The sequence below is a fragment of the Oncorhynchus clarkii genome, chromosome 9, assembly GCF_045791955.1.
Source record: "Oncorhynchus clarkii lewisi isolate Uvic-CL-2024 chromosome 9, UVic_Ocla_1.0, whole genome shotgun sequence".
Classification (NCBI taxonomy): Eukaryota; Metazoa; Chordata; class Actinopteri; order Salmoniformes; family Salmonidae; genus Oncorhynchus; species Oncorhynchus clarkii.
In genome coordinates, this window is record NC_092155.1 from 58,676,948 (window position 1) to 58,704,120 (window position 27,173).

General features: G+C 43.0%; 1 protein-coding gene across 1 annotated transcript in view; it reads left to right on the plus strand.

Moving 5' to 3' along the window:
• LOC139416623 (metabotropic glutamate receptor 4-like) overlaps positions 1–27,173 on the plus strand; it is a 236,128-nt gene that overhangs the window by 194,330 nt on the left and 14,625 nt on the right. The window contains exons 7-8 of the mRNA XM_071165504.1: positions 15,739–15,875; positions 17,274–18,209. Coding sequence (XP_071021605.1) covers positions 15,739–15,875; positions 17,274–18,209 — 1,073 coding nt within the window. The remainder of the gene's footprint in view (positions 1–15,738; positions 15,876–17,273; positions 18,210–27,173) is intronic.

The following is a 27,173-nucleotide window of genomic DNA, read 5'->3' on the forward strand; positions in this document are numbered from 1 at the left end:
CTGCTCTAGCAGCTCCTCACTCCAGTTCTGTGCTTCAGGGTTTCTATCTGTTAAGCTCGACCCGAGAGCTGTTGCATTTTATTGCTCTGAATGTACACACATTTCCTGAATGCAACACCGCTCATTTGTCTCAATGTATCACGTTTCAGGTAAGACCCAGATGCAGACAATGTTGAAGTAACAACAGTTTATTAATCGAACAGGGGTAGGCAAAAGACAGGTCAAGGACAGGCAGTAATCCAAATAGGTGGGGCAAAGGTACAGGGCAGGCAGAATGGTCAAAACCGGAAAAACTAGGAAACAGGAACAATCGAGAGACAGGAGCAGAGGGGAAAAACACTTGTAGGCTTGACAAAACAAAACAAACTGGCAACAGACAAACAAAGAACACAGGTATAAATACCTGGGCGACACCTGGAGGGAGGTGGAGACAATCACGAAGACAGGTGAAACAGATCATGGTATAACACAATGACTTAACTTTATTTACCTCAGTTCCCTTTACTTAAAGGGAATATTGTCTGTCTGCAAAATACAAGAAAAAGGGAAGCCTTCTCTTAAGGAATAAGCTTAGTTCTGTTACCATGTTTTCTCCTTTAGACAACCAACCACAAGTTCTTCCCAAAATGGAGACAACATGCAAATTATAATTAGAACATTGTTTGCATATTTCTCAACTTGGTGATTATATGTATCCAGGTCACACATCATTTGGGTGTTTGTTCTAACACAATATGAAACAAATTGGCCCAATTTTCTAAACTCAGCACAAGATGCACAAGTTCACAACCTGAACCAAAGTTCAGACATTAAGCTCCATTTTGACATCTAGCCATTCCACTGCTCTCACCTTCATGTCCATGTCACTCAGTCTCCAACCTAGCAGTAGCACTCCCCTATGGAAAAGGACTTAGAAAACCCTTTACATGCATTACTGGAAGACTTCTCAGTAATAAAACTACAGGTATTGCATTTAAACCTAAGATGGCCTAATAATCAATGCCAAAAACACATTACCGGTAGGATGTATTGCTGTGAAGTCTTACTGTACATTAGAAAGTAGAATTTAAAAGGTTTTAATGAAGAGAACAGGAAATGTTGACATGATCCCAGTGTATTCTGGGAACTAGAAGCATCCATGCTGACTAGAGGAAAGGAGACACCTGGCCACTCCAGATATTGTGGACAAAGTTGATTCTTGTTGATGTTAGGCCTACCACCGTATTGTCTGTGTTGTTTCAGAAATGTTTCTGGTGCGCTGGCTAAACTGTATCATATTTTTGTGATAAAATAACTTACATTGTGAAGTCCCTTGGTTCAAAGAAAACACGGTTAGAGATAAAACATTTTTTTAAAGTTCTAAATACCCATATCCATTACACTAGAACCCATCGGCTTCGCGTTCATTAAAAGCATAGAACTGTTCGATTTTTGTGATTTTAGCATGGCTGAGATTGTTGTTGAGACTGTTGCTTCAGCTCACAAAATGCAAAATTGTTTGTCTACTTCTGAATTCTTCAAACAATGGATACTTTTCCTCATTGAATGGTCTTAAGCAAAGCCTAGCACATATAAACTTGCTGTTTTGTAAAGCCAGTTAATTGTTGCAACTGCCTGTGTATGAATGTTTAATTACAGAGTGGGGAAGCATAAACGCCAAATGCCATCCTCCCTGCCAGGCAACTAACAAATTACGTGCCACAACAAACAGCAAGGGGAGGGTAAAATACAGCATGGAACACAATGCATCACCCTTTTTGAGTTTTGTGTCACATAGAGATGACAGAGAGAGTCTGACAGCACAATCAGCCACAGCATTGGCCTTAGCTCTGCTCAATTGGATGACTAATAACCAGGAAAGGCTGGGCCTCCATTTTGAGTGGTTGTAAATTATAGTGTGTCACCACCGAATTCCGGTGTTTTCAAAACCTACTTTTGCATTTACAGCGAAATGTAGAAGATTGTGGTAATTTGTATATCTTTCCCTGTTAGCTTTGTTTCAGGATTGTGAAGCAGTAACTGAGGCATAGAGGAGATGATGTCTCGTAGAGATATACTTTAACTAGTGATCTATTCCGTTTTTTCCTGATTGACCCCCAGATATGATTATGGATTTGTGGTTTGCATGCAGCTCGCTTGAGACATTTAGGGTAAACCACTGTGCATACATTACAGACCTTACCTCAAGCATTGTCAACTGCTTTTCTGAAATTCCTTATTGAATGTTCAGACTCACGGAAGAATAACACCTGGAAAAGCCTATATTTATATATTTATACCACATGCAGTACCGATATGTAGAATATATGCAAAGACACAAAACCAAAATCATGAAATGCATTTATGGATATTATTTTTACAGCTAACCTTTATGATTTCAGTACAATGTATGCCATCTTTACATAATATAAACAATTCAAGTGCTTAGAATAATATGTAGTACTTTTTATACTCCAAATACTGTAACTATCAAGTAGTCAGTCAATAATTGGGTCGAGATCATTGGTTCTTGAGAATGTATTTCAGTTGACTGTGATTTTATACTGGACTATTTTACCACTCTTCAGACCCTATAGACTATTGCTTCAGAATTTAACCATATGATGCCAGTTTTCTTTACACATTCGATAAGTGCAGGCTTTGACAGTGACAAAACTACAGCAGAGCAATAACCTCTGAGATAATGGACATGGACTCTTCTTTCTTACAATAGCTGCAGGCAAGAAGCCCAGTCCACAGGCCTAGAATGCCACTAAATCTTTTCAAAATACAAAATGATATAGAGAGTTGACACCTTAAAATACTTTTTTGATTTATCAAATGCCCATGGGAGCCTCTTGAAGAAGTAAAGTGTGCTAATTCCAGTCTATTTTCCATCAGCTTTTTTAATGAATGACTTCTAAAGGTTACCATTTTAATCTGGCACTGAATAAACCTTTCTAATTCAAACTCATATCTTTTCAATTACTCACAGATTATTTAATCAAAATGATTTTAAAAAGTGACTCGTATATGAATACAATTGGAGTAGTTTTAGTGTCGTGAGAAATGTATACAGTGGAGGCTGCAAGGCATTCTCATGTCTCACCACAGATAACTTAAGTTTGCAAGCTGAGAATATTTGCTTTTGATCTACTCTTCAGTGCGCGGCCCTTGCAGAGCAAGGGGAACCACTACTTCAAGGTCTCAGAGCAAGTGACGTCACCTATTGAAACGCCACTAGCGCTAACTAGCTAGCCATTTCACATCAGCTACATATAGACACAGTGACACCTTTACCACATAAAACGCCTTGTAAATTCGTAAAGAAACTTGTAAAGAAACGTCCTCTCACTGTCAACTGCGTTTATTTTCAGAAAACTTAGCATGTGTAAATATTTGTATGAACATAACAAGATTCAACAACTGAGACATAAACGGAACAAGTTCCACAGACATGTGACTAACAGAAATTGAATAATGTGTCCCTGAACAAAGGGGGGGTCAAAATCAAAAGTAACAGTAACAGTCAGTATCTGGTGTGGCCACCAGCTCCATTAAGTACTGCAGTGCATCTCCTCCTCATGGACTGCACCAGATTTGATAGTTCTTGCTGTGAGATGTTACCCCACTCTTCCAACAAGGCACCTGCTAGTTCCCTGATATTTCTGGGGGGAATGGCCATAGCCCTCATCCTCCGATCCAACAGGTCCCACACGTGCTCAATGGGTTTGAGATCCGGGCTCTTCGCTGGCCATGGCAGAACTCTGACATTCCTGTCTTCCAAGAAATCGCACACAGAATGAGCAGTATGGCTGGTGGCATTGTCATGCTGGAGGGTCATGTCAGGTTGAGCCTGCAGGAATGTTACCACATGAGGGAGGAGGATGTCTTCCCTTGTAACGCACAGCATTGAGATTACCTACAATGACAACAAGCTCAGTTCGATGATGCTATGACACACCGCCCCAGACCATGACGGACCCTCCACCTCGAAATCGATCCCGCTCCAGAGTACAGGACTTGGTGTAACGCTCATTCCTTTGACGATAATCGCGAATCTGACCTTCACCCCTGGTGAGACAAAACCGCAACTCGTCAGTGAAGAGCACCTTTTTCCAGTCCTGTCTGGTCCAGCGACGGTGGTTTTGTGCCCATAGACGACATTGTTGCCGGTGATGTCTGGTGAGGACCTGCCTTACAACAGGCCTACAAGCCCTCAGTCCAGCCTCTCTCAGCCTATTGCGGACAGTCTGAGCACTGATGGAGGAATTTTGTGCTCCTGGTGTAACTCGGGCAGTTGTTGTTGCCATCTTGTTCCTGTCCCGCAGGTGTGATGTTCGGATGTAGCGATCCTCTGGAGGTGTTGTTACACATGGTCTTTCACTGCGAGGACGATCAGCTGTCCATCCTGTCTCCCTGTAGCGCCATCATAGGTGTCTCAGTACGAACATCACAATTTATTGCCCTGGCCACATCTGCAGTCCGCATGCCTCCTTGCAGCATGCCTAAGGGGCGTTTCTTTTTTTTCTGAGTTTATTTCGAATCTCCTTTCAATATCTTAGCTTTCTCACCCATTAACTTTCACAGTTGAGATCTGAGACCTGACTTGCAAGCACACCTATGTGTATTGTTTTGACGTCTTGGCATATGTGATGTCAAGTGCCACCAAAATGAGCTACAACCATATTACAAAGGGCTTGGGGTAATGTGCAATGGAGGGGAGGAGAGAGAGAAGGAAAGAGAGAGAGTTACTCTCCATGGCCTTCTCTATTTATCGACAGCCACACTAATATGGGGCAGCTGGCTGTGGTTCTCTACTCTCGGCTCCCAACAGAAAATCACAGGATCCCCAGACACATAGTTTGACACAGTGAGGAGTTTTTCGAATGGCTCAGGACCAAGCAGGCACACAAATAGAGAGGGAGAGGCAGGGATAGGTAGGGAGAGGAACGGGCAGGGAGGGAGAGGGAGATGCAGGGACAGGCAGGGGAGGGAGAGGCAGGGGGAGGCAGGAAGAGGGAAGGAGTGGCAGGAAGAGGGAAGGAGTGTCAGGAAGAGGAAAGGAGTGTCAGGAAGAGGGAAGGAGTGTCAGGAAGAGGGAAGGAGTGGCAGGAAGAGGGAAGGAGAGGCAGGAAGAGGGAAGGAGTGGCAGGAAGAGGGAAGGAATGTCAGGAAGAGGGAAAGAGTGTCAGGAGAGGAAGGGAGAGGGAGGGAGGGGCAGTGGGAGGCAGGGACTGGCAGTGGGAGGCAGAGAGAGTGAGGGAAAGGCAGGGAGAGGCAGGGGGAGGGAGTAAGAGGCAGGGAAAGGCAGGTAGGCAGGGGGAGGGCAGGGGAAGCAGGGAGTGAGGAGGCAGGGGGAGGGACCTTACTGTGGTAATCAGGCTCCATTCTGTCATTAGCCAGTGCTCAGAGAGGGGACTTTGAGGGCAACGTCTAACAGAGAAACAAGCAAAACAAAAGAGTGTGAAATTATATGCGAATGGCCACAGACATGGGAAGTCCCACATGGCTGTCAGCCTCCCTTTTACTCCACTCATTAATAACAGTATGGTAGAAGACTCATGCCCCAGCACCTACATCACAGTAAGCCCTTTTATACAGTAGTGTTGTTAATACACAGTATATGATGAAAACAAAAAAATCTGATTTCCCAGCTACAGCTTTAATTAATAAACAGACTACTTTGTTACATTGTCTCAGGTAATAAAAAGAGTAATAAAAAGACCATTGAATTATTCAGCTGCACATGTGAATATAGAGCTAGAGTGGTATAGCGCTCTCGAGTGGCGCAGGGGCTCCCGAGTGGCGCAGCGGTCTATGGCATTGCATCTCAGTGCTAGAGGCATCACTACAGACCCTGGTTTGATTCCAGGCTGTATCACAACCGGCCGTGATTGGGAGTCCCATAGGGCGACGCACAATTGGCTCAGCATCGTCCGCGTTTGGCCGGGGTAGGCCGTCATTGCAAATAAGAATTTGTTCTTAACTGACTTGCCTAATTAAATAAAGGTTCAATAAAAAAAATACTAATGAAATATACATCTAAGAGATCTATTAAACTGCTCAACTAATATTTATATTCGTAAATATGTCTATATACAGTGCATTCAGAAAGTATTCAGACCCTTGACTTTTTCAACATTTTGTTACGTTACAGCCGTATTCTAAAATGTATTAAATACCCAATAATGCATGTCAATCAAATTAAATGTATTTGTCACATATGTTATGTGTAACGGCTTTCTTCTATCTCCTCTTCTGATGAAGAGGTAGAACAAGGATCGGACCAAAATGCAGCGTGTGGTTTACGATCCATGTTTATTAATAATACGAAACACGAATCTCCAATACAATACTACAAAACAAAACGTAACGAAAACCTAAACAGCCTATCTGGTGAAAAAACACATAGACAGGAACAATCACCCACCAACACACAGTGAAACCCAGGCTACCTAAATATGGTTCCCAATCAGAGACAATGACGAACACCTGCCTCTGACTGAGAACCATATCAGGCTGAACATAGAAATAGACAAACAAGACATGAAACATAGAATGCCCACTCAGATCACACCCTGACCAATCAAAACATAGAAAATACAAAGTAAACTATGGTCAGGGCGTGACAGTACCCCCCCCCCAAGGTGCGGACTCCGGCCGCAAAACCTGAACCTATAGGGGAGGGTCTGGGTGGGCATCTGTCCGCGGTGGCGGCTCTGGCGCTGGACGTGGACCCCACTCCATGACAGTTTTAATCCCCCTCCTAAACGTCCCTAAATAGGTTACCCACCACAATGATAACATGGGACAGAGGGACAGCTCGGGACAGAGGTAACTCGGGACAGATGGGTAGCTCAGCACTGAGAGGAAGCTCAGCACTGAGAAGAAGCTCAGCACTGAGAGGAAGCCCAGGCAGGTAGTAGAAACTACCAGAACCTGGCTGGCTGGCGGTTTCAGCAGATCCTGGTCGACTAGCAGATCTGGGAGAATCTGGTCGACTGGCGGATCTGGGAGAATCTGGTCGACTGGCGGATCTGGGAGAATCTGGTCGACTGGCGGATCTGGGAGAATCTGGTCGACTGGCGGATCTGGGAGAATCTGGTCGACTGGCGGATCTGGGAGAATCTGGTCGACTGGCAGATCTGGAAGAGTCTGGTCGACTGGCAGATCTGGAAGAGTCTGGTCGACTGGCAGATCTGGAAGAGTCTGGACGACTGGCAGATCTGGAAGAGTCTGGACGACTGGCAGATCTGGAAGAGTCTGGTCGACTGGCAGATCTGGAAGAGTCTGGTCGACTGGCAGATCTGGAAGAGTCTGGTCGACTGGCAGATCTGGAAGAGTCTGGACGACTGGCAGATCTGGAAGAGTCTGGACGACTGGCAGATCTGGAAGAGTCTGGACGACTGGCAGATCTGGAAGAGTCTGGACGACTGGCAGATCTGGAAGAGTCTGGACGACTGGCAGCTCTGGCTGCTCCATGCTGACTGGCTGCTCCATGATGACTGGTAGCTCTGGCTGCTCCATGCTGACTGGCTGCTCCATGCTGACTGGCAGCTCTGGCTGCTCCATGCTGACTGGCTGCTCCATGCTGACTGGCAGCTCTGGCTGCTCCATGCTGACTGGCTGCTCTGGCTGCTCCATGCTGACTGGCTGCTCCATGCTGACTGGCTGCTCCATGCTGACTGGCGGCCCTGGCTGCTCCATGCTGACTGGCGGCCCTGGCTGCTCCATGCTGACTGGCGGCCCTGGCTGCTCCATGCTGACTGGCGGCCCTGGCTGCTCCATGCTAACTGGCAGCTCTGGCGGCTCCTTGCAGACTGGCAGCTCTGGCGGCTCCTTGCAGACTGGCAGCTTTGGCGGCATCCTGCAGACAGGCAGCTCTGGCGGCTCCTTGCAGACTGGCAGCTCCATGCAGACTGGCAGCTCTATGCAGACTGGCAGCTCCATGCAGACTGGCAGCTCCTTGCAGACTGGCAGCTCCTTGCAGACTGGCAGCTCCTTGCTAACTGGCAGCTCTAAGCTAACTGGCAGCTCTATGCTAACTGGCAGCTCTATGCTAACTGGCAGCTCTATGCTAACTGGCAGCTCTATGCTAACTGGCAGCTCTATGCTAACTGGCAGTTCTGAACAGGCGGGAGACTCCGGCAGCGCTGTAGAGGCGGAAAGCTCTGACAGCGCTAAACAGGCGGGAGACTCCGACAGCGCTGGAGAGGAGGAGGGCTCCGACAGCGCTGGACAGGCGAGGCGCACTGTAGGCTTGATGCGTGGTACTGGCACTGGTGGTACTGGGCCAAGGACACGCACAGGAAGCCTGGTGCGGGGAGCTGCTACCGGAGGGCTGGGGTGTGGAGGTGGTACTGGAAAAACCGGACCGTGCAGGCGCACTGGAGCTCTTGAGCACCGAGCCTGCCCAACCTTACCTGGTTGAATGCTCACGGTCGCCCTGCCAGTGCGGCGAGGTGGAATAGCCCGCACTGGGCTATGCAGGCGAACCGGAGACACCGAGCGCAAGGCTGGTGCCATGTAAGCCGGCCCAAGGAGACGCACTGGGGACCAGCTGCGTAGAGCCGGCTTCATGGCATTAGGCTCGACGCTCAATCTAGCCCGGCCGACACGCGGAGCTGGAATATACCGCACCGGGCTATGCACCCGCACTGGAGACACCGTGCGCACCACTGCATAACACGGTGCCTGTCCGGTCTCTCTAGCCCCCCGGTAAGCACAGGGAGTCTGCTCAGGTCTCCTACCTGGCATAGCCATACTCCCTGTTAGCCCCCCCCCAAGAAATTTTTGGGGCTGCCTCTCAGGCTTCCATCCGCTACGTCGTGCTGCCTCCTCGTATCTGCGCCTCTCAGCTTTCGCCGCCTCCAGTTCTTCTTTGGGGCGGCGATATTCTCCTGGCTGAGCCCAGGGTCCTCTTCCTTCTAATTCGTCCTCCCATGTCCATACCTCCTCTTTGGGCTGCTCCTGTTGTTTCTTCTCCCGCTGCACCTTAGTGCGGCTACACTCCCCTGGTTTAGCCCAGGGTCCTCTCCCGTCAAGGATTTCCTCCCATGTCCAGAAATCCTTATTGCGCTTCTCCTCGCGCTGCTCCTGCCTGTTGACACGCTGCTTGGTCCGTTGGTGGTGGGTGATTCTGTAACGGCTTTCTTCTATCTCCTCTTCTGATGAAGAGGTAGAACAAGGATCGGACCAAAATGCAGCGTGTGGTTTACGATCCATGTTTATTAATAATACGAAACACGAATCTCCAATACAATACTACAAAACAAAACGTAACGAAAACCTAAACAGCCTATCTGGTGAAAAAACACATAGACAGGAACAATCACCCACCAACACACAGTGAAACCCAGGCTACCTAAATATGGTTCCCAATCAGAGACAATGACGAACACCTGCCTCTGACTGAGAACCATATCAGGCTGAACATAGAAATAGACAAACAAGACATGAAACATAGAATGCCCACTCAGATCACACCCTGACCAATCAAAACATAGAAAATACAAAGTAAACTATGGTCAGGGCGTGACATTATGACTTTACTTTCATTAATCTGATAAAATCAACTAACTATGTTTAATTGTTACCCAATTAAATTAATTATGTAAAAATTAAGTCATTAGAAATGTGGGGCACCACGAGAGCGGTTGTTTAAAGAGTTACCATCTCCCGAATTAAACTTTAAAAGTCTTTACCGATTACATCCATAAAACAATCAATGTTCTCGTATCATATCCTCAGTCGTAACCTCCTGCATCTGCAAAAACCCTAGCATTATAATTTATAACTTATAATTCAGAAAAACACAAATTGGTTTAATTATTTATTTACTAGCTCACTAAATAATAACACAGGATAAACATCCACACTTAATACATTAAGAAAAGGTCCCTAGCGGACTGACACAACATATGGCGGCTTGTTACAAAGAAGATGAAAAGGGAGCGAGAGAGAGACACTTATTTTACGAACTACTCTCACAGTAATCATATATTTTGCACACGAACCACTGGCCATTTGGAGTAAGAAATCATGAATGTATTTATGTTTAAATGCCTTCGCTCAATGTGGATCTCTGTCGGAACCAGCCTTCTCAGGAAGGGTATTGGGCCTTTTTGCGGCACGCTTGTAAGGCTCTGATTGTCCAAAAGGGGTAACCCCCTCCGTCTTCTACTATTGTTTACTCTGGAAGATGCACCTTGGAAGATAGGCTAGCCAGCCGTGTCGACGGTTCCCATTGGTGATGAAAGTAGTAGAATAATCAACCAAACAAGTACTGCAGGCTTTAGTTTTATCTAATCTTGACTTTTGCCCGGTGATATGATCAAGCGCAGCAAAGAAGGACCAAGAACAGAGGAACACGTCTTGCCCTTCACTGTACACAGAGGGCTAATGTCAACAGTATGCATGTCGGTCTCTCTTTGCTCAAAGTAGAAGAGAGATTGACTGCATCAATTCTTGTTTCTGTGAGAAATATTAATGTGTTGGAAATTCAAAATTGTCTGTATAATCAACTTACTGTAGACTGAGTATACAAAGCGTTAGGAACACCTGCTCTTCCATGACAGACTGACCAGGGGAATTCAGGTGATGCAATGATCCCTTATTGATGTCACTTGTTAAACCAACTTCAGTCAGTGTAAATGAAGGGGAGGAGATAAGTTAAAGAAGGATTTTTAAGCCTTGAGACAATTGAGACATGGATGGTGCATGTGTGCCATTAAGAGGGTAAATGGGCAAGACAAAAAATGTATGTGCCTTTGAATGGGCTATTGTAGTAGGTGCTAGGTACACCGGTTTGTGTCAAGAACTGCACCGCAACTGGGTTTTTCACCTCAACAGTTTCCTGTGTATATCAAGAAGGGTGCACCACCCAAAGGAAATTCCAACAACTTGACACAACTGTGGGAAGCATTGGAGTTTTAACACGGGCCAGCATCCCTGTGGAACGCTTTCGAAACCTTGTAGAGTTGTAACGATCTGAGTGTAGTGGGTGAGAAGTCAGGCGCAGGAAGCAGAGAGTTCAGGGGAGTGCTATTTTAATGCACAACAACGGCGAACATAAGCCAACCCCACGAAAACACAGGGCGTAATACAAAACAAACGCCCCAAACAGGGGGACTTAAACTGTCCAGAAAAGACCCACAAAATGGGAAAGCACGTAACTCACAGACGTGCACACAAGTTTACACAACACAGAAGGTCACAATAATTAATCCTGCACAAGGAACCAGGCGGGCCGGCTGACTAAATAAAGCCTCACTAATTATACATAATTCAAAACAGGTGCACTCAATGAACACATAAGGAGGGGGAGGAAATTATCAGTGGCAGCTAGTAGGCCGGCGACGACGACCGCCGAGCGCCACCCGAACGGGAAGGGGAGCCACCTTCGGTCGGAGTCGTGACAAGAGTCCATGCCCAGAAGAATTGAGGCTGTTCTGAGGACAAACGGGGGGGAGTGCAACTCAATATTAGGGAGGTATTCCTAATGTTTTCTATACTCGGTGTACACACGTATACACATACATATATATATATATATACACACACACACACACACACACACACACACACACACACACACACACACAGTCTGAGCCAGTCTGAGATGTGGCTTTTTCTTTGCAACTCTGCCTAGAAGGCCAGCATCCTGGAGTCGCCTCTTCACTGTTGACGGTGAGACTGGTGTTTTGCGAGTACTATTTAATGAAGGTGCCAGTTGAGGACTTGTGAGGTGTCTGTTTCTCAAACTAGACACTAATGTACTTGTCCTCCTGCTCAGTTGTTCACCGGGGCCTCACACTCTTCTTTCTATTCTGGTTAGAGCCAGTTTGCGCTGTTCTGTTAAGGCAGTAGTACAAAGCATTGTACGAGATCTTCAGTTTCTTGGCAATTTCTCGCATGGAATAACCTTCATTTCTCAGAACAAGAACAGACTGATGAGTTTCAGAAGAAGATCTTTGTTTCTGGCCATTTTGAGCCTGTAATTGAACCCACAAATGTTGATGCTCCAGATACTCAACTAGTCTAAAGAAGGCCAGTTGTAATTACTTTTTTAATCAGTTTTCAGCTGTGCTAACATAATTGCAAAAGGGTTTTCTAATGATCAATTAGCCTTTTAAAATGATACACTTGGATTATCTAATACAACGTGCCATTGTAACACAGGAGTGATGGTTGCTGATAATGGGCCTCTGTACGCAAATGTATATATTCCATTAAAACAAATCAGCCGTTTCCAGCTACAGTAGTAGCTGTAGTCGATTAGACAGTAGTCGATTAGAAAGGCGAGCAGGCCTTTCTAATCGACCTGGCCGGGGTATCCTGGAAGGATATTGACCTCATCCCGTCAGTAGAGGATGCCTGGATATTTTTTAAAAATGCCTTCCTAACCATCTTAAATAAACATGCCCCATTCAAGAAATTCAGAACCAGGAACAGATATAGCCCTTGGTTCTCCCCAGACCTGACTGCCCTTAACCAACACAAAAACATCCTATGGCGTTCTGCATTAGCATCGAACAGCCCCTGTGATATGCAGCTGTTCAGGGAAGCTAGAAACCATTATACACAGGCAGTTAGAAAAGCCAAGGCTAGCTTTTTCAAGCAGAAATTTGCTTCTTGCAACACTAACTCAAAAAAGTTCTGGGACACTGTAAAGTCCATGGAGAATAAGAACACCTCCTCCCAGCTGCCCACTGCACTGAAGATAGGAAACACTGTCACCACTGATAAATCCACCATAATTGAAAATTTCAATAAGCATTTTTCTACTGCTGGCCATGCTTTCCACCTGGCTACTCCTACCCCTGTCAACAGCACTGCACCCCCAACAGCAACTCGCCCAAGCCTTCCCCATTTCTCCTTCTCCCAAATCCATTCAGCTGATGTTCTGAAAGAGCTGCAAAATCTGGACCCCTACAAATCAGCCGGGCTAGACAATCTGGACCCTTTCTTTCTAAAATTATCTGCCGAAATTGTTGCCACCCCTATTACTAGCCTGTTCAACCTCTCTTTCGTGTCGTCTGAGATTCCCAAAGATTGGAAAGCAGCTGCGGTCATCCCCCTCTTCAAAGGGGGGGACACTCTTGACCCAAACTGCTACAGACCTATATCTATCCTACCATGCCTTTCTAAGGTCTTCGAAAGCCAAGTCAACAAACAGATTACCGACCATTTCGAATCTCACCATACCTTCTCTGCTATGCAATCTGGTTTCAGAGCTGGTCATGGGTGCACCTCAGCCACGCTCAAGGTCCTAAACGATATCTTAACCGCCATCGATAAGAAACATTACTGTGCAGCCGTATTCATTGATCTGGCCAAGGCTTTCGACTCTGTCAATCACCACATCCTCATCGGCAGACTCAACAGCCTTGGTTTCTCAAATGATTGCCTCGCCTGGTTCACCAACTACTTCTCTGATAGAGTTCAGTGTGTCAAATCGGAGGGTCTGTTGTCCGGACCTCTGGCAGTCTCTATGGGGGTGCCACAGGGTTCAATTCTTGGACCGACTCTCTTCTCTGTATACATCAATGAGGTCGCTCTTGCTGCTGGTGAGTCTCTGATCCACCTCTACGCAGACGACACCATTCTGTATACTTCCGGCCCTTCTTTGGACACTGTGTTAACAACCCTCCAGGCAAGCTTCAATGCCATACAACTCTCCTTCCGTGGCCTCCAATTGCTCTTAAATACAAGTAAAACTAAATGCATGCTCTTCAACCGATCGCTACCTGCACCTACCCGCCTGTCCAACATCACTACTCTGGACGGCTCTGACTTAGAATACGTGGACAACTACAAATACTTAGGTGTCTGGTTAGACTGTAAACTCTCCTTCCAGACCCATATCAAACATCTCCAATCCAAAGTTAAATCTAGAATTGGCTTCCTATTTCGCAACAAAGCATCCTTCACTCATGCTGCCAAACATACCCTTGTAAAACTGACCATCCTACCAATCCTCGACTTTGGCGATGTCATTTACAAAATAGCCTCCAATACCCTACTCAACAAATTGGATGCAGTCTATCACAGTGCAATCCGTTTTGTCACCAAAGCCCCATATACTACCCACCATTGCGACCTGTACTCTCTCGTTGGCTGGCCCTCGCTTCATACTCGTCGCCAAACCCACTGGCTCCATGTCATCTACAAGACCCTGCTAGGTAAAGTCCCCCCTTATCTCAGCTCGCTGGTCACCATAGCATCTCCCAACTGTAGCACACGCTCCAGCAGGTATATCTCTCTAGTCACCCCCAAAACCAATTCTTTCTTTGGCCGCCTCTCTTTCCAGTTCTCTGCTGCCAATGACTGGAACGAACTACAAAAATCTCTGAAACTGGAAACACTTATCTCCCTCACTAGCTTTAAGCACCAACTGTCAGAGCAGCTCACAGATTACTGCACCTGTACATAGCCCACCTATAATTTAACCCTAACAACTACCTCTTTCCCAACTGTATTTAATTTATTTATTTATTTTGCTCCTTTGCACCCCATTATTTTTATTTCTACTTTGCACATTCTTCCATTGCAAAACTACCATTCCAGTGTTTTACTTGCTATATTGTATTTACCTTGCCACCATGGCCTTTTTTGCCTTTACCTTCCTTCTCACCTCATTTGCTCACATTGTATATAGACTTGTTTATACTGTATTATTGACTGTATGTTTGTTTTACTCCATGTGTAACTCTGTGTTGTTGTATCTGTCGAACTGCTTTGCTTTATCTTGGCCAGGTCGCAATTGTAAATGAGAACTTGTTCTCAACTTGCCTACCTGGTTAAATAAAGGTAAAATAAAATTAAAAAAAAAAAATTGAGGTTATTTTAATGGACAGAAAATGTGCTTTTCTTTTAAAAACAAGGACATTTCTAAGAGACCACAAACTTTTGAACGGTAGTGTATATATAAATATATTAAGCAGCACGATCATTACACAGGTGCACCTTGTGCTGGGGGCGCTAAAATGTGCAGTTGTCACACAACACAATGCCACAAATGTCTCAGGTTTTGAGGGATCATGCAAGTTTTTATCACAGACCCCATGTAACCACGTCAGCCCAGTACCTCCACTTGTGGCTACTTCACCTGCTGGATCGTCTGAGACTAGCAAACCGGACAAGTGATGAAACTGTCGGTTTGAACAACTGAACAATTTCTGCCCAAACTCTCAGAAACCGTGTCAGGGAAGCTCATCTGCGTTCTCGTAGTCCTTACCAGAGTCTTGACCTGACTGCAGTTCTGCATCGTAATCATCTTCTGTGGGTAAATACTCACCTTCGATTGCCACTGACATGCTGGAGAAATTTGTTCTTCCTGGATGATTCCTGGTTTCAACTGTACTGGGCAGATGTCAGACAGCATGTATGGCATTGTGTAGGCGAGTGGGTTGCTGATGTCAACGTTGTCGTGCCATTCATCCGCAGCCTTCACCTTATGTTTCAGCATGATAATGTCCCCATGTCTCAAGGATTTCTGATCCATGCCCGTACCTTTTTTTTAAGGTATCTGTGACCAACAGATGCATATCTATATTCCCAGTAATGTGAAATCCATAGATTAGGCCATAATCAATGAATTTCTAATCCTTTATACTGTACTTTGTGTTCTATGTTGTTAAGTATCTTGTGTGTAGCAATCCGTCACCACACATGAAACCTCTCAGGAAATAAACATTATTCTAATTGAATACATATGGTTTATTAACAAAAATGTCTCTCTTAATTATTCTGCAGGAATTGCTGGCACTCCAGTGATCTTCAATGTGAACGGAGATGCCCCTGGTCGCTATGAGATTTACCAGTACCAGATGAAACACAACACCACAGAGTATAAGATCATCGGCCACTGGGCAGACCAGCTCCATTTAGATGTATGGTTATTTATTGCTCTATGACTTCCACTTGTTTGTTGCATGGCACCCATCAAGGTTTTCAGTCATGTGAATCTAAGTAAATACTGTGTACAGTTAGAAGTGTCTGTGAAGGTTAATACAGTACATCATATTTTGGGGTGAAAAAAAGATGCACTGACTAAAAACATATCATATTAAACCATGATATGAATGTATTTGTCATTACTGTATACATAGCCTCAGTCCTTGGACCGGCACCTTGCCTTGAGTTGGGTTGCTTTATCAACTAAGTTAAGTCATGCAGGACCTGAGACTTATATCTATATCACAAAAGGACAGTAGATATAAGGGGCCGCTATTCCTGGGCCTGCATTCCAAAACAGCTATGGGGGAATATATGGCAATTGTAAAAATGGATTTGGTGTGCAACAGTTGCAAACCAAATCCATTTCATATATTCCCCCATAGCTGTTTTGGAATGCAGGCCCGGGAATAGCGGTAAGAGGAAGACATATTCAGGAAATGTAAACAACCATGTTGTCATTCAGAGATTATTTACTTTGCTGATTCTGATTCTACCACAGCCCATTTCAAGTAACCATCAGGCATCTGAAACGTATGGTAATAAACTAAGTAAAGGCAATAAGACAAGACTGCTATGTGGTATTACATTATGTCAGCATTACCATATTACTGCATTTGCTCGTTCTTAAGCAAGGCTTATGTGGCTGAGAAGGAGACACATATATAGTTTCCTGCTGAGTTTTAAAAAATCAAACAATGCTGTACTCAATGCTTTAAGATAAGAACATCTTTCAAAAAGTAATGACTTTGTGATTGAAAAATGGTGTAGTCGTCTTGTTAAATGGCGTTCACCATCCTTAAAACAGATGTCTTTCATCCCAACATCCTTGTATTTTGGGTTTTGAGAGTGTTTAGATTAATTCTAATCCACTAAAATGGTAATTTAATTGGGGCGACAGGTAGCCTAGTGGTTAGAGCGTCGGACTAGTAACTGAAAGGTTGTAAGATCGAATCCCCAAGCTGACAAGATAAAAATCTGTCGTTCTGCACCTGAAATAGACAGTTTAACCCACTGTTCTTAGGCCATCATTGAAAACAAGAATTTGTTCTTAACTGACTTGCCTAGTTAAATAAAGGTGATTTTTAAAATTGTGCATATGTAATATTCCTTTTTAATATGCAACAACAAAAACAATATAGTTGTGGCCACACAATCTGATCAGTGTTAATGCTTAAACAATCTAAACTTTTTTCTGCAAATGTTACTTTAAGTTTATCCAAATTTCATCATGCCTATTCATGGAAAACATGCATTAATCAAGTACCCTTTTTATGACTGTTTAACGGTCTCAGACAGATAACTCCTCCTGTCCTTCACCTTCTTTCCACCAGACTAAGGAGATGTGGTGGCCTGGTGGGACACTCCAGGTACCCCAGTCTATCTGCAGCCAGCCATGTTGTCCTGGGGAGAGGAAGAAAACAGTCAAAGGTGTCCCCTGCTGTTGGCACTGTGAGCGCTGTGATGGCTACCAGTACCAGGCCGACACCTACAGCTGTAAGATGTGCCGTTTTGACCTGCGGCCCAATGAGAACCACACGGCCTGTGAAGCCATCCCCATCGTCAAGCTGGAGTGGAGTTCCCCTTGGGCTGTCATCCCTGTACTCATTGCTGTGCTGGGCATCATGGCCACCATGTTTGTGGTGGGCACCTTCATCCGCTACAACGACACGCCCATCGTGAAGGCGTCAGGGCGCGAACTCAGCTATGTGCTGCTGACGGGCATCTTCCTGTGCTACGCCACCACCTTCCTCATGATCGCTGCCCCTGACGTTGGCATCTGCTCCCTGCGACGGATCTTCCTTGGTCTGGGGATGAGTATTAGCTATGCAGCGCTGCTCACTAAGACCAACCGTATCTATCGCATCTTTGAGCAGGGGAAGATGTCAGTGAGCACCCCAAGGTTCATCTCCCCGGCCTCCCAGCTGGTCATCACCTTCAGCCTGATCTCAGTTCAGCTCCTGGGGGTGTGTATCTGGTTTGGTGTTGACCCGTCTCAGGCTATCATTGACTATGAGGACCAACGCACGTCCAACCCGGACATGGCCCGTGGCGTGCTCAAATGTGACATCTCAGACCTTTCTCTGATCTGCCTGCTTGGCTTCAGCATGCTGCTCATGGTCACCTGTACGGTGTATGCCATCAAGACCCGGGGGGTGCCAGAGACCTTCAACGAGGCCAAGCCCATCGGCTTCACCATGTACACCACCTGTATCGTGTGGCTAGCCTTCATACCCATCTTCTTTGGGACCTCGCAGTCAACAGAAAAGGTAAATGTTTACTTTGACAATTTAACTCTTTAAATCATTCTATAAATTCAACAATTATTCTTTCAAAATAATGTAATATTATAAATGTTTTGCTGTTGAATTTTTTTATGTTATGAAACACTGATGTATGGAAGAATTTAGTCATCCTTGACAGCTATTACTTATACTATTCCCTGTTTTCATGAATTTTTTTTTGTCTCATTAAACTCACAAAGATTCCTCAAAACTAGCGTGTAAGTAGTAAGCACCACGAGGACAAGACAATTAAATTCACTTGTGTGAACCAAGGATTGTCTGACAGTTTTTCCATTTGGAATTACGCTTTGCTCCTGCAGTTTAATGTGAGAAAAATGGCTCACTCAAATTGCTCTTGTTGTATAACGTCAGTCTCTTATGTGCGTGGATGCCTCAGCTATTCATCATGTGTTAAGATATGCTGCTTACTGTTCCACTCAGGGGATTACCGGGCATTGAGTGCTGACTTGTGCGGATAATTCATTTCACCCAAGTTTGTTTGGATTTGCTTTCTTTATTTGTGTTTCCTCGAATGTGTTTGATTTTGCTTCATACTTTAGTGATAGGGGAATGACAAGTAGTCAGTCAATCAGTACACTATGATGTGCAACAAAATAAATGAGATATGCTCAGCACAACACAAGCAATGAAAATCACAGCGTTTGATAACAAGTGCCTTATTGGGTAGAAATGCACTGTCTGTGGCATGGTCTTTCTACTGTAATCTTCGGACAGTGGCTTGTCATTTGATTTGGAACGTTGTATTTTCTGATGTGGATGGATCAGCCATCAAGAATAAGTTATCAACAAATAAAATGATGTGCGTTTGTTTCTGAAATGGGCAGCTTTGAAATATCGGCTACGTTGGACAACTGTCAGATATGGTTTGTCATGTTTTCTTACAGAAACACTTTAAGTGACAGAATCACCAAGCTATACAGGGGTAAAAAAAACTATTTCCCCCAAACTTTCAGCACACATCTTCCAACATATGTCGGGTAGACATAAGTGTACAGTGTATACTACACACACTTTGTATTGCATATTTGAAATATAAATAATGTTTTACTTGTTTTGTCAATTTGAACTGCACATTTTTTTCCAAAATGAACCTGTTATAGAAGGCTAATCAAAATTAACACTACTGTGCATGGTTCTCCCTTTATTGCAACTTTTTCACTATGTTGCCGTGGTACAGCACTAAATTTGTCACTACTAGTGCACTGTAGTGATCATTTTGATTAACCTTCTATTACAGATTCATTTTCGAAAACATTTTTGCAGTTCAAATTGACAAAATAGTAAAACATGATTTTTAACCTGATTTTCAAAACCTTTATTTAGAGAAATATCATCTCTATGGTTCTCTGTAAAATGTTCAATGTTGATTGTACTGTATGAATCTGAAACTTGTTGATCGATTGAATTACTTATGCATCTAATTATTTATGTTAGATGTTTAAATGATCACTTTAGCCGCCTCAGTTTTAGTTTCATGTCCCTATATAAAAATACGATTGAGTGACAGTTTGGCGCCCAAAAAAGCTGTATCTCCACTGCACTGTGTTGCTGTGTGTAGGCAGCCTGATCTAAGACTAGACATAACATAGTAAACGTAAATCTAAAACATTCAAATTATGATATTTTGCAATTGGTACATAAGATATAAAGTAACTTAACGATGCAATATGCAGAAATCTTTCCGGCATTTCATGGTTGCTAAAATTCAAATTGTTCCCCTAATTTCAGTTGATGTCACAAAACAATCAGTCATTGTGTACATAATTCTTTGTACCATCTAAACCACTGTGAATTATATTTTCCATAACCAAAAATATTGTATTTTCAGCTGTTTGAGGCTGGTGTACAAAACTTAAGGTAATAGATGCAAAAACTAAACTTAACTTCTTAGGGAGCCCTTCGCGCGCGGGATTGATTTGACAACACCCAGTGAAATAGCAGCGTGCCAAATTCAAAAACAGAAATACTTATAATAATAATTCATAAATCATACAAGTGTTATACATCGGTTTAAAGATGAACTTCTTGTTAATCCAGCCACAGTGTCAGATTTCAAAAAGGCTTTATGGCGAAAGCAAACCATGCAATTATCTGAGGACAGCGCCCAGCATACCAACACATGAAAATCATATTTCAACCCACCAGGCGCGACACAAAATTCAGAAATAAAGATATAATTCATGCCTTACCTTTGAAGATCTTCTTCTGTTGGCACTCCAATATGTCCATTAAACATCACAAATGGTCCTTTTGTTCGATACATTCTGTCGTTATATCCCCAAAATGTCCATTTATTTGGCGCTTTTGATTCAGAAAAAACACTGGTTCCAACTGTAAACTTGATCCAAACATTTCAAACGACTTTCCTAATACAATTTTTTTTTTTACGTAGGCCTATTTATTTGTCAAGACAGCTGTTCATGGCTGCATCTCACTGTAGTAGGCTATGTTTTGGATATTTGGATCTCCATTCGCCTTTTGATTCCTATGAGTTGGGAGTGATCAGCCAATGATCGGAATACCAGGACACATACTCATAGAATGCGCTGACCAACTGGCAAGTGTCTTCACTTTCAACCCATCCCTGATCCCATCTGTAATACCAACTTCTTTCAAGCAGACCATTATAGCCCTGTGCTCAAGAACGCCAAGGTAACCTGTCTAAATGACTATTTCCCCATACCACTCATTTCTTTAGCAATAAAATGCTTTGCAAGGTTGATCATGGCTCACATCAACACCATCATCCCAAACAGCCTGGACCCACTCCAATAACGCCACAGATGACACAATCTCTATTGCACACCACACTGCCCTCACCCACCTGGACAAAATAAATACTTATGTAAGAATACTGTGAATTGACTATAGCTCAGCATTCAACATCACATTCCCCCTCCAAGCTCACCAACAAGCTCAGGACCCTGGGACTGAACACCTCCCTCTGCAACTTTCCCCCTTTGGTGAGAATCATAGGATCCAGATCAGCCCCCCTCCCTCCAGAGTTGTATGACTTAACAACTGGGTCGTAAATACCTTGCATGAACTCTTTTTCCCACTGCAGAAATGGAAGTTAAAAATCCCTTTGTTACAGCAGAAAGAGATTTTGCAGTACTGTAACATCCAAGATTGGATAATGAAACAATATTTCTGTAATCCAAACATTTGGAATGGTCCGTGGGTATTTAAAGAATAATCAAGTCCAATGTTTATTGTTTTGTGATATCATGAAAGATGTTATAATGTAAACATTGTAACTAAGAACTTTCACAATATATATGTCAGAGTTACATCTAAATGTTGTAAAACGTATATGATTAAATGTTAAACTATTTGTGAGAAGATGAAATGTGATTTTAGCCTTCTAAATTAGAAATTGTATTTTCATATAAGTCAGTGGCCATGCCCAGGTTAGTACAAACATGACGAAACGCTCCCTGTTCTACCCAAGTATAAAACCCCTCGTGACAAAATTCACAGCAGACCAAGCAGGCGGACGGTGTTGAACCAGACATCACGCATGGTTTAAAACAACAAGATTAGACCAGAGAACGTGAGTATCATCCACACTTTGAAATGGGTAGGCTCTAAAGACCAGCATGACCGACAGCATGAAAGGTATGAAATGGTTAGAAACTCTGAAACTCTCACAAAGAATAAGAAGACTACATAGGAACATTCCGTCTGCTGCTGTTTCTGCACTGTTAGCCTAGGAAACTCGATTGAAGATGAGACAAAGAACAATTTCCTCTCACCACTATAGGTACCTCAAGGGTATCTATTCTAAACATTCTACTCCTGTTGCAGGAGAAATAGGCTACAGTGCTTCATGGGGGACAAACATCATTAAACAAATGCTGAATGGTCAGGAAACACACCTAGAAGACTGAAACCAAAAAAATATGTGCCAATCGGCGTGTTCAGTGGCTCTTTCATTTGGACAGATGTACATCACTGCAAACATATATTTTAGTCCCAAAACCATACATATGTCTTGATATATTAGATGTTCGTTAGTGACAAAAATACATTAAGATGGACCAATTTGCTCACAAAGTTTCTCCAAAATGTTTGCACACCAACTACTCACCATGTGGCCATAGTGGAGAGGGGTGCAATCCTATCAACTGGTGATATTTGTAGGATTGTGTAATGAACACGATAGGAGACAGCGAGCTGGTTTCAAGCACAGGGCACAGCAGGTGTTTATTGTAAAGGACCACAGGTGGAGGCAGGTAGCTTGGTCCAGGGGCAGTCAGAAGGTCATACACAGGGGGTCCAAAAAGGCAACAGTACAGGCAGAGAAACAGCTAGTAAAGTCGTCCGGGAGATCAGGCAATAGGTTGATAACAGGAAATCCGATAGGCTAAAGTACAGGCAGGCAAAAGGCGTTGTTTGTGAGGCAGGCAAAAACTATCATACACGGGAGGATTAAATTATGGGGAAAAAACAGCGCTTCAAATATAAGTGTCACAAAACAAACAACACCTCACAATAATGGGGTGTAAAGAACTGAACTAAATAGTGTGTGATAATGACATACAGATGTGTGAACACTTGATCAGAATTCAGGGGATTGGGATCTAGAGAGTGAGCTGCGTTCAGGGAATCTATGTGTTTGAGAGTGTGAGCTGGAAAGTGGGCTGGAAAGTGAGCTGCGTTCAGGGGATCTACGTGGTTGAGAGTGTGAGTTGGAAGCAGATGTTACAGATTGTGATTTAAGGCACATTGATTCTATAGTCTATTAAAGTCTATGTTTTGGCAGTGACATCAAAAGTGGGGACAGCGTTTTTCGGAGAAAAACAAATGATTAGATCAGTATCTTTCAATGTAATAATAGAACAAATCAAGATTTTCTATTGAAATAATAGTGTTAATAACAAATGTAAAAAATTATTGTAATCAAGTTTAGGAGTAAGGGTTTGGGACAGCCACCTCTCAATCGAAATAGGTGTATAAACAATGGCTGTGTGCTGTATTCATTTAACAATATCACATCAAATATTGTTGGTGATGTCATGACTCTCCTGTGAGGATCCAAAGATCGGTTACAATGAAGCAATGTCTACAGATCCCTCTCACCCGCAGAAGGGAGGAGCGATTGGTGTGGGGGTTTTATGACACCTCACGCCAATCGTAAATTGTTTGCAGCAGACAACTTTTTGGTCTCTGGTATGGGGATTGGAATGTTTCTTTGTTACGGAGACATTTTGCCGCCCAAAAACTAACTTCCAAAAGGGACAATATATTTCAATATCCAAATGTGGGGAATATGGGAAATTCATTTCTATTTTGGGATGGTATAAAAGTGAAAATATTGTTACTTGAAGAGCTTTCACACTGTGTATGTCAGGTTTGCATCCTTTACATTGTGTAGGAAATATAAAAGATTAAGAGAATATTTTTGTTAAGACAGGAATGTGATTTTACTTTTGTAACGAGATCATCGTTTTTGATTATGTTTTGCATCGTAACTAGCCACGCCCGAGGGAGCTCAGAGAGCATGTCAGTATGACGGAAACACCCCTTTTTAACCAAGTATATAAAATATTGAGTTAAGAATTAACATAGCAGACTAGAAGGAATCAAGCTGCAGCTAGGTCTCCATTGGTCACGACCCTGAAAATCAACACGAGGTGAAGACGACAAAGTAGCCTCTAACAATTATTTTTACGGTGAGTAGCTGTTCTAAGTACTGTAAGATGTAAGAAAGTGAATTTAAGTAGGACCATCCGGTTATTCTCTTCAAATTATTGCTGACTACACTGTTCTCATCACAACTTCGGGGATCATCCAGGCAGCTGATTAGCTGTCCTCAGAAGACCACTCTTCCAGAACTATTGAAAGTAAACACTGACAACTAAGAAGAAGGAAATTGTGACCTCTTGTGGACAATCACAGCCTAACACTGAAGAACGAAGGAGAAGGCCCAATCAAACCTTTTTCACGAACCGGAACCCTTTTCACGAAGGCCTGGGTCCAACAGAGATACATGACGAAAGAAGACCTTCAACACGTAAATACATGCATTACTTCTTACCCAAACGGGTGGAAGTTCGGGAAAAGGTATTAGGACTACTGTGAGCATAGTGTCCCAAATGTATCCAAGTGTTGTCTCTCTTTCTCTCCATCTTTTGTAACAAGTGTCATATTGTGTTAGTCCGCTAGGGACCTGTTTCCATGGTATTAAGTGTTTAATCAATAACCTATACCGAGTGTGTGTGTGTATCCTGTGTTATCATTTAGTTCGTTAGTAAATAAATAATCAAATCAATTTGTGTGGTATGGAATGATGAGTAAGACTCGAGTTTGTGCAGTCAAGAAGTATACGACGTTCAGAATGAGACTGATATGAGGTTATGATTATTAAATGACTGTTATCGATATATAACATATCTTTAGCGTTTAATTCGGGAGATTGTAACTCTGCAAACAACTTCTTCTGTGGTGCCCCAAATTCCTAATTCCTAATTTGGGGCACCACAGTTACATTATTCATTTAATCGGGTAACAATTAAACATAGTTAGTTGATTCGATAAATAACAGTCATCACATTAATGAGAGTCACGTTACTACAGTGACATACTGTCACGCTTGCTATCCTCAAACTCCCTGTCATAAATCGACCAAGGTGCAGCTTGCATGTACTGAAGTAAAAATACTTTAAAAGACTTCTTAAGTCGTTATTTTGGATATCTGTACTTTACAATACTATTTATATTTTTGACAACTTTACTTTTACTTCACTTCATTCCTAAAGTAAATATTGTACTTTATACTCTATACATTTTCACTGACAACCCAAAGTACTGATTACATTTTGATTGCTTAGCAGAACAGGAAAGTTGTGAAATTCACGCACTTATCAAGAGAGCACGTGGTCATCCCTACTGCCTATGTTCGGTCGGACTAACTAAACACAAATGCATCTTTTGTAAATAATGTCTGAGTGTTGGTGTGTGCTCCTGGCTATCCGTACATTTTAAAAACAAGAGCATGGAACACTGAATATGTTTGTAAACACTCCAGCAAGCTGGTCTGCGCATGCTCTGAGGACGAGGCTAGGGATGCTGCTAAGTCTTACTTACGTCGGACACAGAGAACGAGAGCCTACAGTCCTTGGGAGTGGGCCGCATCGGTGGCACTGTGTTATCCTCAAAGCAGGCGAAGGAGGTGTTTAGCTTGTCCGGGAGCAAGACTTCGATGGCTGGTTTTCTCTTTGTAACCCTGCCACATATGTCTCGTGTCTGAGCCATTGAATTGCGACACCACTTTTTCTCTGTTCTGACTTTTTGCCTGTTTATTTGCCGGAGGGAATAACTATACTGTCTGTATTCCACCATATTCCCCGTCACCTTGCCATGGTCAAAGGCCGTGGTTCGTGCTATCAATTTTGTGTGAATGCTGCCATCTATCCACGGTTTTTGGTTTGGGTAGGTTTGAATTGTCCCAGTGGGAACAACATCCCATACACTTCTTGATGAACTCAGTCACCCTGTCCGTGTATACGTCAGTGTTATTCTCAGAGGCACTCGGAACATTTCCCAGTCCGCATGATCAAAACAATCTTGTAGCATGGATTCCGATTGGTCAGACCAGCGTTGAATAGATCTTAGCATGGGTACTTTGAGTTTCTGCCTATAGGAAGGGAGGAGCATAATAGAGTCGTGATCTGATTTGCCGAAGGGAGGGCGGGGGACGGCCTTGAAGCCAACAATGGTTGAATGTTTTTGATGCACGAGTACTACAGGCAATGTGTTGATAGAACTTCAGTAGCGTTTTAGTCTAATTTTATTTGTAAAATCCACAGCTATGTTTGTTATTGCTTCAGATTGAATTGATGTAAAGAAATGTCCAATTTGGAGACTTAACTGATTTAAAAAATATTTTTGGGGGTTGGGTCAGGAATTTTCACCACTTCTGTAGAATCACCCATACACAACTTTGATACATGTAAAATACTTTATGGGCAGGTAACTTATTGTTGTGGAAATAATAAGATGCCATTGTTATGACATTTCTCATCCCATTTAATTTTGCTGCAGATGCTTCATTTTCTCCAATTAGAGATGAGTGGACTGACTTATTTCAGAGATTTGCCACAAAAGAAGAGATCTTAGTCAGCCCTTATAAATGTATTTTATTTTCTTTAATGTAATTTTCTTACGTCACCTTCTGCACTTCATGATTAATTAACTGTTTCCGTGAAAGGGTAATAAGACTTCAATATTACCCAGAGTTCGTGAAGGAAATATGAGTCATAGATGTACAGATGTAGGATCTTAATTTGATCACCCTGTTGCAGGATAACTTTTCTGCAATGCATGAAATGTAAAACATATTTCAGGTTTAAAAACGCTTCTGAAGTTATTCCCACGGTGACATTTTAGACTTGATTTATCAAGCCCTACAAAAATGGCCATTCAAATGTATCTAAATGTAATCGAAAATGTAATCTACGTAATCCCCAAAAGTAATTATTTAAACCAAAAGTAGTCATGCTGCATACTCCAAAAATCGGTAAAATCTCACCTTTCTGGTAAAAATTGTTATAAATTGATGAGTGTACACAAGCTCGAGTGCACAGTACAAATATGATACAAAAAACTATGAAAATATGATTTTTTTTTAATATTATGTATATCCTATTCAACAAAACTGTATAAATAAGGCTTAAAATGACTTACACTACAGTTCAAAAGTTTGGAGTCACTTAGAGTCTTTGTTTTTGAATGAAACACATTTTTGGTCCATTAAAATAACATCAAATTGATCAGAAATATAGTGTAGACATTGTTCATGTTGTAAATGACTATTGTAGCTGGAAACTGCAGATTTTTTATGGAATATCTACATAGGCATAGAGAGGCCCATTATCAGCAACCATCACTCCTGTGTTCCAATGGCACGTTGTTGCATAAACTAAT